The following is a 13,294-nucleotide window of genomic DNA, read 5'->3' as shown; positions in this document are numbered from 1 at the left end:
ATTATTCTATAAGTGCAATTGATTGATCAAAAGGTATTTACATTTAAATGTATAACATACTGCCAAATTAGCTTACAAAAGATTTTGCCAACTTAAACATGTACTATCTACAGCAGTACCTTACTATCCAATATTATTAAAGAATAAACTGGATTTTAAAAGTAAAATGATCAGGTAAATGAATGATTCCTATTAGCACAAATTTAACCATGGTAGGTCTTTAATAAATGCAAACTTCCTCTTAACTTTCTCTCAGTTTGATAGTGTGGATGGTTAAGAATTCAAGCTTCATCATTTACTAGCTGCAAATCCTTGAGCAAGTTTCTCATTTTCTTGGTGCCTCAGTTTGCTCATCTATAAAATGGAGATTATATTGACACCTGCTTCACTGAGCTGGTATAATGCTTTGTGTGATACTAGTCTTTAGTCCACCAGGCACCTGACTGTAGAAGTCTATCTTGTTGACCAAGTGGGACATTTTTTGTTTTTTAACTCTGCTCCACAGTGATAGGTCAGCGAAGGAGATGTGGGCAACTGTACATTTGGACTGCCATTTGCAGAATTCCTTCTCTTACATTCTGAAAGCCCCTTTCCCTACCAGGACAAAAATCTGTGGGAGCACTCTGAGAGCTGGCCCAGAAAGTATTTACAGGTTCTAAATTCAACAATGCATATGAGCTCATGGGGAAAACTCGAGTCTCTTAAGATGCTTGCTGGCTGTTCCTTTGGGAAATGGGGTAGATTCTTATCAGAACATTCTGGAGTCTTCAGAGCTTTGGCTCTCCTTCAGTTTCTGAGAACTGGGAGGCTCTTTTCCCTGCTACATCTGATCTGTCCAACAGTCCAACCAGTTCCTTTGTCTTTGTTTGTTCTTTGATCACTTGCAAGCTATTTCAGGACAAAGATGGGCGGCTGATGTGAGCCAGGGCTCACATTATATGATCTACGTTATATGATACAATGCATTAGATGAAAAAGACTCAAGGCCTACTCTCAAGGGTAGGGTCTTGTCCAGCTATCATCCCAGTCATCTCAGCTACCTCAACAGCTTCCTAACCAGCCTCTCAGCCTGCACTCCTGACCCCCTCACCCCAACCAGTCCCTCAGCCTGCACACCTGACCACCTCACTCACCTCAAACCATGACCACAGAGCCAGAGGAATCTCTAAATAAAAATCTGCTTCGGTATGTTCAGAGGCTTTATTCTGCTCTTAGGATGAGCACTTGAATCCTTAGTGGGACCTACAAGGCCTCGTGTGGTGGACCCACTTAGCTCCCAGCGTCTTCTAGGGCCACTCTCCCTCTCACTGTTAACGTCTGTCCTCCTTTCAGCCTCTCATTCCTCAGCCTTTTTAGGCTTGGCACATGCTATTCCCTCTACATGGAATGTTCTGCCTCTTTGCCTAATGAGCTCTCACTTATTCCTAAACTATCTAGTCAAAAGTCACTTTTCTATGGAAGGCTTTTCTGGCACCTCCAGTTCTCTTCTTTGTAAAATTTATCAGAGTATAAAATGAAATGTTTAGATGTTTCTCTGATTAACCTCTATCCCCTCAGATAATAAGCTCTCAGAGGACTGTCGTGTGCCAATTTTGCCTGGAACTTAGTAAGCACCTCAGTAGATGTGCTTACTAATACAAGGGTTGACAAAGTCACTACGATACATGGTGATAAGACTTAAAAAATATTTAAAAAATTGTATAGATGCAGTAAGCAGATTTGCAATGCAAGCTCTCATCTTGAGTGCTTTATTTTCTCCTGACCTGAGCAACAGTTATTAGATCACTGTATCATGAGGAAATAGTCAATTCAAAACACGGACCACAGAGTCCCCAGCCTGCCATTAGGTTTGAACAACTGAGCAATTTTGGCATATATCTAGAGGGTTAATAGTTTAGAGCAAAAGGCAATGGTTTTAAATTGTACATTTTTTCTTACAAATGTTCAGATTTATTTCTTTGGGAGAGCAATTTCAATGTGTAGAATCTAAGCCATTCATAAGCTGTTGAACTGGGAGACCAAAGGAGAAAAAAAAATAGAATGTAAATTACTTAGGAACAAAGAGGAAGAAGCAGCCCTCTCAGTAGGGGTGGATTGGGGAAGGTTTCAAGAGGAGCAGCTTCAATCTGAGGAAGAGCAGACCATCCTGGGCAGGGGGAGTCAGTGGGAACAAAGATATGTAGGTATAATCTAGTGCTTGGCATGTTTCAGGAACAGAAGGAATCCCAGGTGAATCAAGTGTGGCCCGTGTGGCCCCAGAGATGGGCAGTGGGGCTGGAGCAGTGGGTCAGGATGAGGGAGGCTGAAGTCTTTGCTGGCCAAAGCTAATGAGTTTGAACTTCATCTAGGACACTTTGGAAAACCAGAGACACCTGAAGGTGAGGTAGCTCAGGATCCAATCCATCGGTTAGAATCATTCTGGACAGATTACAAAAGATAGCTTGAGACAGAAGAGGCTGGAGGCCAAGGGCCATCGTGTAGGAGGATGGGGAAACAGTGAGGAGATGGTATAAATGTCAGGAGGACAGTTCGAGAGCTAACTGGAGGCAAGCTTAGCGAATTTGACAAGGGGGATGAGGGTGAAGGGGAGACCTGAAAGACCCCAGGCATCCACATGCGCAGCTACGTAGTGGATGGTGACATTAATCAGGATGGGAGCATGGGAGGGGAGCTTGCTAGAATAGACAGCGTGTTTGGGTTTGGATACAGGAATGCCCGCAGGAAGCAGCCGGGATGCAATTGTCTGTCAGACCTGTTTTTGCATCCTGGCTCTCCCACTAACCAGCTGGGCCCTGGGGAATCTACTTAGCATAGATGAGCTTCAGTTTCCCTGGGGGGGGGGGGGCTTATTTACTTTGCAGGGCTATTGTAAGAGATAAATAAGAATGATCATCTAATGTGTAGCTGATGATAAATGGTGACTATTGAAGTTATTTCATTCTCTTTATCCAGGTGGTCATGTCTAAGATGTGGCTGGATATCTGGATCTGGATTTTGAGAGAGTTGTGGGCTGAGGCAGAGAAGTAGATTGATGGGCAGTCCTTCCAGATAGCCCTAGAGTGGGCTCAGAGTCTCATATCTCACACAGACCAGAGCCCTTCCTGAGAAGACAGATAGGAAGAAAATCTGTTCCAACCAGTAGCCTTGGCTTTGGAGGATCATCCTGTGTTCAGTACATCTTTAACAAAGCCCCAAAGTTTATTTTCCTCAAATCCCTGAGATGTCCAGAAACCAGTGTTTTCATTAGGATGAGCAAGTATAAGCAGATGTTTTGAAACATTAAAAATGGTTCATGCTCATTATCAAGAATTTCAACTCATAATGAAAGATACAAAGAAGAAAGTAAAAAGTAGCTTACACCAAAAACCCCCTCCCTACAAAATACAGAAGGAGGAAAGGAGGGAGATTAGACTAGATGAATTTTTTCAAAATAAAAAAAAAAATTACAACTTAATTGAGTTTGAATTAAAGTGAAGTGAAACTACAGGACTTGCTGAATTTTGGTAATTGCTTCCTCCAAAGAGAAGAAATTAGTTTCTAAAAGTTTTGAAATTGTATTATGAAATTCATTAGGGGTTTGGAGTTGTGGTCGGTTTTTGCATGTTTTAAATCCAGATGGTTATTCTAAACTTTGTACCCAGCACTTGTTTTAACCAGGTAAGACACACAAACCAGAGAAATGATTCTTAGGAAGGAAGATATTTTTACTCACAGATTCCCCAAAACAGGAGACACAGCCCACCTTGGCGCAAGGCTACCTGGGCAAGGACCAGGGTTAGTCAAGAGGCGGAGGAGGGAGGGGAGAATTGAACCCAGGCTTTTACTGGGGTTTTCATGGGAAGGAATGGGCAAGGGAAGGGAGGGGTACCCTGAGTAAGCTTAGGATTGGATAGCTTGAATAATATTGTCAGGCTTGGCTAGAGGGGAGGTGTCTGGTCGTCAGGTCCTTGTTCCTGGGTGCTCTAGAGCAGGGAGAATATTGGCTTGGAGTGTGTGAGTTTGATAAAGAAAATGGTTGGGTGCAGGTTCTGGATTGGTTGGTTGGTATGTTAAAGCTGAACTTGAAAGAAACTTGGCTTCTATCTCCAGGAATTACCTAGCCTTGGAAAGGCAGTATCTCCAGGATTAAGGCCCCAAACCCTTGACACCAAGAATAAAGACAAGAACATTCTGTCACTACGATGGTCCTACTGACTTCCTGGGGGAAAAGATTAGAATGGCAGCATTTCTTCCCACCTTCATAATACTTCCTGCCTTTTATGTCACTACCTATACATGTGCTGAATTCTCCTTTGTTTATTATCAAGGTTATAGCTTTTATAATCCATTCTGCAGCCACAGTTTTCACAGTTGTTCAGCCTTGGACTTACATGTAAAAGGATGTCATGTTCACCACTGGTACTTTACCATGGCTCACCATCCCCAAATTGATTTTGATTTTTTCCTTGGTTAACTGGAATTTCATGATCATAGTTTGCTCAGGAGGGATGAGAGATGCTGTATTCCCTGAGTTCTAACACGTTTGTAAATGTTGTCCAGATCTTGAACAATAACTTACACAATTGTAAAATCCTTCCCCTCAGAGCTCTGTAGATTTGCTCCACTGACTTGAGTGTCAGTAGAGAAATCTAAGGCCAGTTGTTTGCCTGCACTCCTTAGCAATCACCTCCCCCAGTAGGTTTCTTACTTTTCTGTGATGGTGGCTGGAGAAGCATTTCTTTATCTACCTATCTTCTTATGCCAAATGCCCCTTACCTACAAATTCAGGAGGAAGGGAGGAGGGAGATGAGACTAGATGAGCTTTTTCAAAATTGAAATACAATTTTTTTAAAATAGGAGGTCAACTTACAACTTCAGCTTTCCCCTCATTTCAGGAAATTTTTTCTTCTGTTATATCTTTGAATATGTTCTTTGTTTCATTGATTTGCTTCACTATTCCAGAAAGAACATAATCTATACAGTGGTCAACAGTGTCTCAACTCCATGTTCATATTCCATCTCTATATACGTCATTCTTTTGTTAAATATTTTTTTAAATTATAGATGGACACAATGTCTTTATTCTATTTATATGTTTTTATGTGGAGCTGAAGATCAAACCCAATGCCTCACAAGTGCTAGGCAAGTGCTCTACCACTGAGCTCCAGCCCCAGCCCCATGCTTCATTCTTTCTTTTCTTCCTTGCATTCCTTGTGATCATTCAGTCTCTCTCACCTTCCTTACTAATTCTATTTGAAGCTCTATATGTTATATTTCATATTATTATATTTAATTTTCCAACCTTTGGTTACTTCTGTATTTTCCAGTTCTGTTATTTTGATCTTCAATTTCTTTCCTTATGTAGAAACCCTCTTTTATCTCTGTATGATCTTCTCATCTCATCCTTCCTTTCTTATTTTAGTTTTTTTTTCCAGGTTCTAATTTCTCCTAGAGTCAACAAATTTCTGGCATATATTTTGCACAGAAATGCATTTTTGCATTTTGGTTTTTTTTGCAGCTATGTTTCCATCCTGACATCTGTCTCCTACATGTTTCCCTTTTTTCTTCCTTTCTACCTTCCTTCCTTCTGTCCTTCCTCTTTTAACTTTAGTATTTTTGTATAGCTGCCATACATTGGTTTTCATTTTCTTTCTTTCTGATCTGGACATTTCTACTTGGATTTTCTTTTGCCCACATACATTGTGTGGGTTATTTTTCATTGACTTCTTTGTACCTCGTCTGAGATCTCATTACCCTTCCTTCAGCCCTTTAGTTGAAGACTGGGTATTTTGTGTCTGTCTGCTTGTTACTGGTGGAGAAAAGGGGAAGTTCAGACAGAGCTGTGAATAATAGTGTTTGCAGGACTGGTTTTTGCTCTTTTCTATAGCCCCCAAACTGGGTTCTTTAAAGCAGACTGGGGGGTGTATCTGTTTCCTTGATGGGCAATTGTGAGCTTTGGATTGCTTCTCCAACTAGGGGACTTTTAGAGACAACCTGTCCAGGGGTTTATCTTCAGACTAGGCCCATCCTCCCAGGAGCCACTCATTCCTCTGCCAGGCAAAGGAAGGAAAAAACATCAAAATCCAAGACATTTCGTCACTATGCCAGTTTCAGAAGTGGGGTGGGGGTGGGGATGGCTTCAATTGGGGATTTCCAAGTTTCCCCCGCCAATCACTCTATCCGAGGAGCTTGTCTCATTTTTAATCTTCCTTTCTGGTAAATCCCTCTATATTGTTCAAGATAAGCAACTCAGATAGAATTCTGTGTGATCATTCTGCTTTTCCTCTCCCCTCTAAGCTAGTAAGAAATGCTAAGTGGCAACACAGTTGTTCCTCTCTTTTTCCTTCCTTAAGGCATTGGTGTGTGGGATGGAGACCCTCTAACCTGGAAAACCTGTGAGTGTCCTCCTCAGGCAGCCACTCACCCCTCCATCCACTTCCCTGCCGTTCTGTGTCACTGCACTGCATCAGAATTTCTCCTCTCACATCTTTGCAGAACTCATTCTTTGGGGGAGGAAGAAAAAAAGAGTTGTCAAGGGTGGGAGCTCAGTGTGTATTATAGTAATTTCTGTCTTTCTCTAGACATTATTTTTAAAGAGTGTTGCCATTTCCTGTATTTGAATATTGCTGGTATATTTTTGGTTGATTTTAAATTTTTTTGTTGCTAATTTGGTCCCATTCAGGAGGAGAGTGGTTGATTCTGAGATTCACCAATTCTGGGATCACTCTTAAGGGAGTTATTTTAACAAGAGTTAGAATCATTAAGTAGTTCCTTTTGTCTTCTTTCTTCTTTCCTCCCTCCCTCCCTTCCTTCATTCATTCCTTCATTCCTTCCTTCCTTCCCCCTTAACCTAGGGGACTTTTCTAGGCAAAAGCCCCTGGTACAGTTCCACTCAATTATTAGGCTTCACATTGTTCAGTCTATCATACACAGTTCTCAGCAGCCCACAGCATAATTGGTTCTCTGCTGAGTGTGGTGGAGCAATGCCAGAGGTAGCACAAGGTTGGCCATCTGTCACCTGGAAATATCAGAGAGCAATAATTGCCTATCAACCGAAGAGTTGACAGGTAGCTAAGAGTATATCTAGTCAATGTTAAACCAAAAAAAAAAAAAAAAAAAAAACCATTGTTGACGATCTCTGACAGATGGCCCTGCAGTCTGCGCTTGGATACCTTGAAAATCAGGGAACCCATGAACATCATTCTGTTATTAGAAAGCTAAAAGTATTTAAAAATTCTTAACCTAGAGCCCAACTCTATTCTCTTTTCTCTGCATGGCTCCTTTGGTGAGGCTTCTATTCACATGGCTCCCAATTCTAGGGCTATTTGGATGGTTGCTATAACTAGTCCTGATCTCCAGCCTGGCCTACAGTCCTGGAAAATAACCAAGCAGGTTGGAAATCTGCTAGGTCAAAGCCCATGATAGGGATAAATGTAAATTCCTGAATGCAAATGGAAAACAATCATTGTATGGGATTAGGATACCTAATTAAAAAATTAAATTAAATTAAAAAGAAATTGGAGGCTTTGACTTAACCTTAGTAAACTATGAGCCCATAGTAAGGCATGGAAAGTCTACATTGTGTGAATAATGAATGTCAATGTCAAAGTCACTTTCTAATGTCCTCCTACGCTGAACTTGTTGGAGCACACCTAGGCCTCCAAAACAACAAACCAGGATGCAAGCATAAACCTTGGATCATGGTTGGCCACACTGAACAGCTAGAATGACTGGAGGCTGCAGAAGGGAAGCTCTGAAGTGATGCAAGAGGTGTCTTCAAATAAGAGAAAGATTTATGAGATCACAGCACAGATCCAGCCTGGTTTCAGGATAGACTGTTCCTTGGCTCTGTTGCTAGTAGGCATCTATATTTTAGGGATATGTAAAAGGGCCTTGAGGTCCTGGACCTTAACTTTGCCTTAGACATTCCCTGTTTCTTTTCCTATCTACAAAGCTATGAAACCAAATGCTGATTTCTAGGTGGGAACTGAAAAATAGAACTTTTGAATATACATAAGGAAAAATAACTGGATATGAGACCTCCTGAGAAACTGCCAGGTAGAGAGTTTTTTCCCACTCACTTATTATAGCCAAACAGGCAACCAGTTTTCAGTTGCCAAAAAACAACATCTGTTCCCAGACATAAGATCATGCTTGATACTGTGAGGAACTATGGGAAGAAAGAATTTGAAACAGGCAGACCTAGGTCTGAAGTCTGGCTATGCCATTTACTCTGCCTGTAATCTTGAGCAAGTTACTTAACCTTATTGAGCCTTGGCTAAGCTACCTGTAAAACAGGAGGATGATGTTCTAGCTCATTGGTTCATTGTGATAAATAAGATGATAATTATGAAAACTCTTATCATCTAACTAAGTGTTTATAAGTGTTAAAATTCTTCCTCCCCATCCCACCCCCGAAAGTAGCTGCCAATAGTTTTACTGTGATTTCAAACAGACATTTCATAAGAAAGCACTTTCATTTTTCAGGGATCCCTTCTGAATTCTCTCCAACTATTGAGGAAGAAGAGTCAAAGAGTGGTTTGGATGTCATGCCCAATATTTCTGATGTGCTGCTGCGCAAACTGCGAGTCCACAAGTCCCTCCCTGGAAGGTAAAAACAGAACTTGGATTGCAGAAGAGCTGTATTGGGTGGTGCCTGTGTTAGATTCTAGGTGAGACATAGAGGAGAACTAATCTTGGTTCTTAATCCCAGAAGGGCCAAAGTCCAGTGGTCCAGGAAGGGGTAATGAATTCAAAACAAAAAGAATAAGAAAGGGCCAAACTGGGAGTTTCCACCTGAAAGAGTATGCAGGATTCACAGGTGGGCATAGCCCTTTGGACACAGGGCCACCAGAAACTCATTGTAGCAGATGGTGCAGGCTTTGGGAGGGGAGAGATGGGTTTCAATCCAGATATTCCATTTACCTATAACGGAGAGAGTCTAGGTCTGAGATTTGCATAAATGGAGCAACCACGTGAAGAATGATTGCTTAAAAAAACCCACCAGACTTCTTCCACTCCTAGAGGTAGTGCCTTTGCTTTTGAGCTGTGGTTTCCTTCCTTTCACAACAGAGGTCATAAGTACTCTGTCATTGGTAGAGTGTGATGCTGGCTAAATAAGATCTTGTGTGATCAGGGAGTTATGACATAACAGGCCCTTGAGAGCTGAGCTAAAAAGTGAACAGTTTGGGTATTTGAGAAAATACTATACTATAAAGACCATGAAATAGGGCACAAATAGACAATGACATGGGAGAGAAATATTGAGTAGGGAGTCAAGGAAGTTCTCTGTGATGATCTAATAAATCTGAGATACACAAATGACAAAACAAGATATCCAGGCAAATATTTTGATGAAAAAATTTTCAAACCAAAAACATTAGTAATTTCAACAAATGGTGGTGGGACAGATAGTCACATGCAAAAGATTGAACTTATGGGCTGGGGTTGTAGCTCAGTGGTAGAGTGCTTGCCTCCCATGCATGAGGCCCTGGGTTCAAAACCCAGCACCACATTAAAAATAAAAACAAATAAAAGTAAAGATAGTGTGTCTATCTACAACCAAAAACAATATTTTAAAAAAAGTGAACTTATAACCCTACCTCACACAGTACACACAAAAAAATTTAACTCAAAATGGATGGTAGAACTAAATTTAAGATATGATACTATAAAATTCTTAGAAGAAAACAGGAATAAATCTTCACAACCGTGGGTTAGTCCATGGTTTTTTAGATGTGATACCAAAAATAGAAGACAAAAGGTAAAGGGGCTGGAGATGTGCTCAGTGGTAAAGCACTTGCCTAGCATGTGTGAGGCCCTGGGTTTAATCCCTAGTACCACCAAAAAATAAAAAGAAAAAAGAAAGAAAAAGGGTTAAACAAACAGATGAATAGAACTTCATCCAAATAAAAAAAACTTCTGTGCTAACAAACAATGCCATCAAGAAAGTGAAAGGCAACCCACAGAATAGGAGAAAATATTTACAAATTCTTAATCTGATAACAAACTTGTTTCTCTATCAAGAGTTCTTATAATGCAACAAAAGGACAAATTTTTGTCCTGTTTCTCAAATAACCAAAGATTTAAATAGACATGTCTTCAAAGAAGATATACAAGGAGTCACATGAAAAGACACTCTGTCCCTTCAGAGGTGTGTGGCTCTGCCTCCTAGCTGCCAACGCCAGTTTATAAGGCCCAGTTCTGCTACAGGAACTGGCTGGGCATGGGACTTCTTGGCTTAAATCACACACCTCCCTGAGTCCTGCTGCACCCACCTGGGAGTACCACATACCATAAAACAAACCAATAAAAAAACACAGTTGGGTGTGTTCAAGAGCAAAAAAGCAGTCAACAAAGTAGGAGGATAAAGGAATAAAGTTAGATTAATTATTTATGAAAATAGGCAGAATTGCACATAATACATAAAGCTAGGAGTCAGAGGCACTCTCAGTAAGCTTTGATAAATCATGTAGAGAGTGTGTGATGCTCCATAAGAATATGTGGTAAGAGTGAGTCGGCCCACAGAGGAAAGGGCCTGCTGGGTGGGGCTGTGACCAGGGCTGTAACATAGCACATCTTTGCAGCCGTTTATCTCCTGTCCTGCTCTCAGCTGACTTGGTGGCCGTGGGGTCTTGTTGCCTCATCCTAACAGGAAGGCTCTCACAGTCCCTCCTGGAGGGTGAGAACCAGCCCCTTGCAGAGATGGCTGACCCCTACCTTTGATCTCAGGTCCCTCTGCACCCGTCAAAGGGAGGAAGCTGTGTTTCCTGTGAAGCTTATTGATGGCAAGCTCTCTTGCCAAGTCCTGTGACACTGATCGGACCCCTCCCGACCTCCCCACCCAGCACAGGAAAGGGCCTGTGCATTATTTACATTATCTGGGTTTCAGAATACGTCCAGCTTTAGTTACTAGCAGGAACAGAGGTGGCAGCCACACAGCGTGGACATGCAGATAAAGGAACTGCTTTCTGGGGACAGGCTGTGGGACCTGCACATGACAAGCAACTTCTTGGAAGGGCCCCTTTGTGCCAACTGGGACTCCGTTGACATTCTGATTCCTACCATCAGAGGGTCTTGTCATGGAGAAGAGCTCAAGATACTCTTTCCTATCTTTAACTCTTTGGCCACATGGAACTTTGTCACAGCGTTCAAGAATGAAAAGGTCAGACTTTGCACACCTAGGTCGTCCAAGGAAAACTGTAACAGCAACTTGGATGTGTACATAGTTTATAAATTACAAATGCATATGCACTTATTAATTCCTCATAGCAAGCCTGTGAGTAAATAGTGACAATACCTAACATTTCCTGGGAACTACTGAATGTGGATGTCCTTTAGCAGTTGGCTCTCGGGATTCATGAAGAATTGGTTTCAGGACCCACCCCCTTCTGCATGGATACCAAAAATCTACAAATGCTCAAGTCCCTTGTTTAAAATAACGTAGTATTTCATATATTATAGACAGCCTCCCATGGATTTTAAAGAATCTCTAAGTGACTTATAATATCTAGTGCAAGGGCAATGCTATGTAAATAAGAATTTTACTGTATTATTTAAAGACTATGACCAAAATAGTCTGCACATCTTCAGTATAGACACAATTTTCTTGAGTATTTTCGATCTGCAGCTGGCTAAATCCAGGAATGTAGAATCCACAGATATGGAGGGCTGCCTGTATTTATGGGCACATACCCCTTCATACTACATATATTTGCATATTTTTTATTAGACTTCTGCAAGGTAGATAATATTATTCCCATTTTACAGATGAGCAAGCTAGCACTTACAGAGATTAAATAACTTATCCAAGGTCATAGAGGTAGAAGTGACATTACTGGAGGACTGACCCCAGGATCTAATGTTTTCTTCAATGCTACCTCTGCAAGGATCAGAGTCTCATAAAAGACAGAGAACACAAATGGGACTCTGCCGTATTCCCATCTCACCAACTCAGGTTACTCTATTTCTGAAAACACTTGTCTGCTGGTCGTTTATTTACTGGGCTGGATAAAGTTCATATGTGTATTCTCTCTTTTTCACAGCACCCCTCCACTCACTGAAAAGGAAGTTGAGGTAAGTGGTTCAGGTGCTTTATGCAATTAAGTGCCTGCGATTAACTCAGCTTATTCAAAACATCTCTTCCTCCAGCCCCATCCTTACATTTTTACACAAAAAACAAGAACAAATGACCATGAATAACATGGATATTCATACCCAACTGCTGAACCAACAAGATTCCCACTCTTGCTCCTGTTAATGGAGGATTTGGTCAGACGTGAGAAGGTAGTTGGAAATTCCATGTTCCTTTGAGGAGTATATGTTTTTGAAGTGAACATTTTTGATGCACGAGTCCAGCTGGAAGGCTGCAGAATTATATCAAATATTTTTTGAAGGAGTAAAAGATGATAAGATTTCTTTTTTTTTGTCTTTTAAAAATAGCTTTTATTATTTTAGAGCAGTTCTGGTTTATAGCAAAATCAAACAGAAAGTACAGAGATTTCCCAAATACTCTCTAACACTATATAACCACAGTCTTTTTTTATTTAATTGATTTTATTTTTTTAAATACACAACAGTGGAATGCATTACAATTTTTATTACACATATAGAGCACAATTTTTTATATCTTTGCATATAAAGTATATTCACGCCAATTCATGTCTTCATACATGTACTTTGGATAATAATGTCCATCACATTTCACCATCCTTGCTAATCCCCTGCCTCCTCCCTTTCCCTGCCACCCCTCTTTCCTATCTAGAATTCATCTATTCCTCCCATGTCCCCCCTCCCTACTCCTCTATGAGCCAGCCTCCTTATATCAGAGAAAACATTCAGGCATTTGTTTTTTGGGATTGGCTAACTTCACTTAGCATTATCTTCTCCAAGCCATCCATTTACCTGCAAATGCCATGATTTTATTCTCTTTTATTGCTGAGTAAAATCCATTGTGTATATATGCCACATTTTTTTAATCCATTCATCCACTGAAGGGCATCTAGGTTGGCTCCACAATTTAGTCATTGTGAATTGTGCTGCTATAAACATTGATGTGGCTGTATCCCTGTAGTATGCTGTTTTTAAGTCCTTTGGGTGTAGTCCGAGGAGAGGAATAGCCGAGTTAAATAGTGGTTCCATTCCCAGCTTTCCAAGGAATCTCCATACTGCTTTCCATATTGGCTGCACCAATTTGCAGTCCCACCAGCAATGTATGAGTGTACCCTTTCCCCCACAACCTCGCCAACACTTGTTGATTGTCTTTATAATAGCTGCCATTCTGACTGGAGTGAGATGATATCTTAGAGTAGTTTTC

At 40.9% G+C, this 13,294-nt stretch overlaps 1 protein-coding gene and 1 non-coding gene across 10 annotated transcripts in view; both read left to right on the top strand.

Moving 5' to 3' along the window:
• Window positions 1-13,294, top strand: part of Irag1 (inositol 1,4,5-triphosphate receptor associated 1) — a 118,224-nt gene that overhangs the window by 74,817 nt on the left and 30,113 nt on the right. For all 9 annotated transcript variants that reach the window (XM_076846886.2, XM_076846884.2, XM_076846885.2 and 6 more), the window contains 2 exons: window positions 8,467-8,590; window positions 12,024-12,054. In XM_076846886.2, coding sequence (XP_076703001.1) covers window positions 8,467-8,590; window positions 12,024-12,054 — 155 coding nt within the window. The remainder of the gene's footprint in view (window positions 1-8,466; window positions 8,591-12,023; window positions 12,055-13,294) is intronic.
• On the top strand, window positions 9,422-9,494 carry Trnag-ccc (transfer RNA glycine (anticodon CCC)). Its single transcript has one exon. It is a non-coding gene; the product is annotated as a tRNA-Gly (tRNA).

Source organism: Callospermophilus lateralis, chromosome 2, assembly GCF_048772815.1.
Source record: "Callospermophilus lateralis isolate mCalLat2 chromosome 2, mCalLat2.hap1, whole genome shotgun sequence".
Classification (NCBI taxonomy): domain Eukaryota; kingdom Metazoa; phylum Chordata; class Mammalia; order Rodentia; family Sciuridae; genus Callospermophilus; species Callospermophilus lateralis.
Note: the sequence above shows the minus strand (reverse complement) of the source record. Positions and strands in the feature narration are given on the sequence as shown.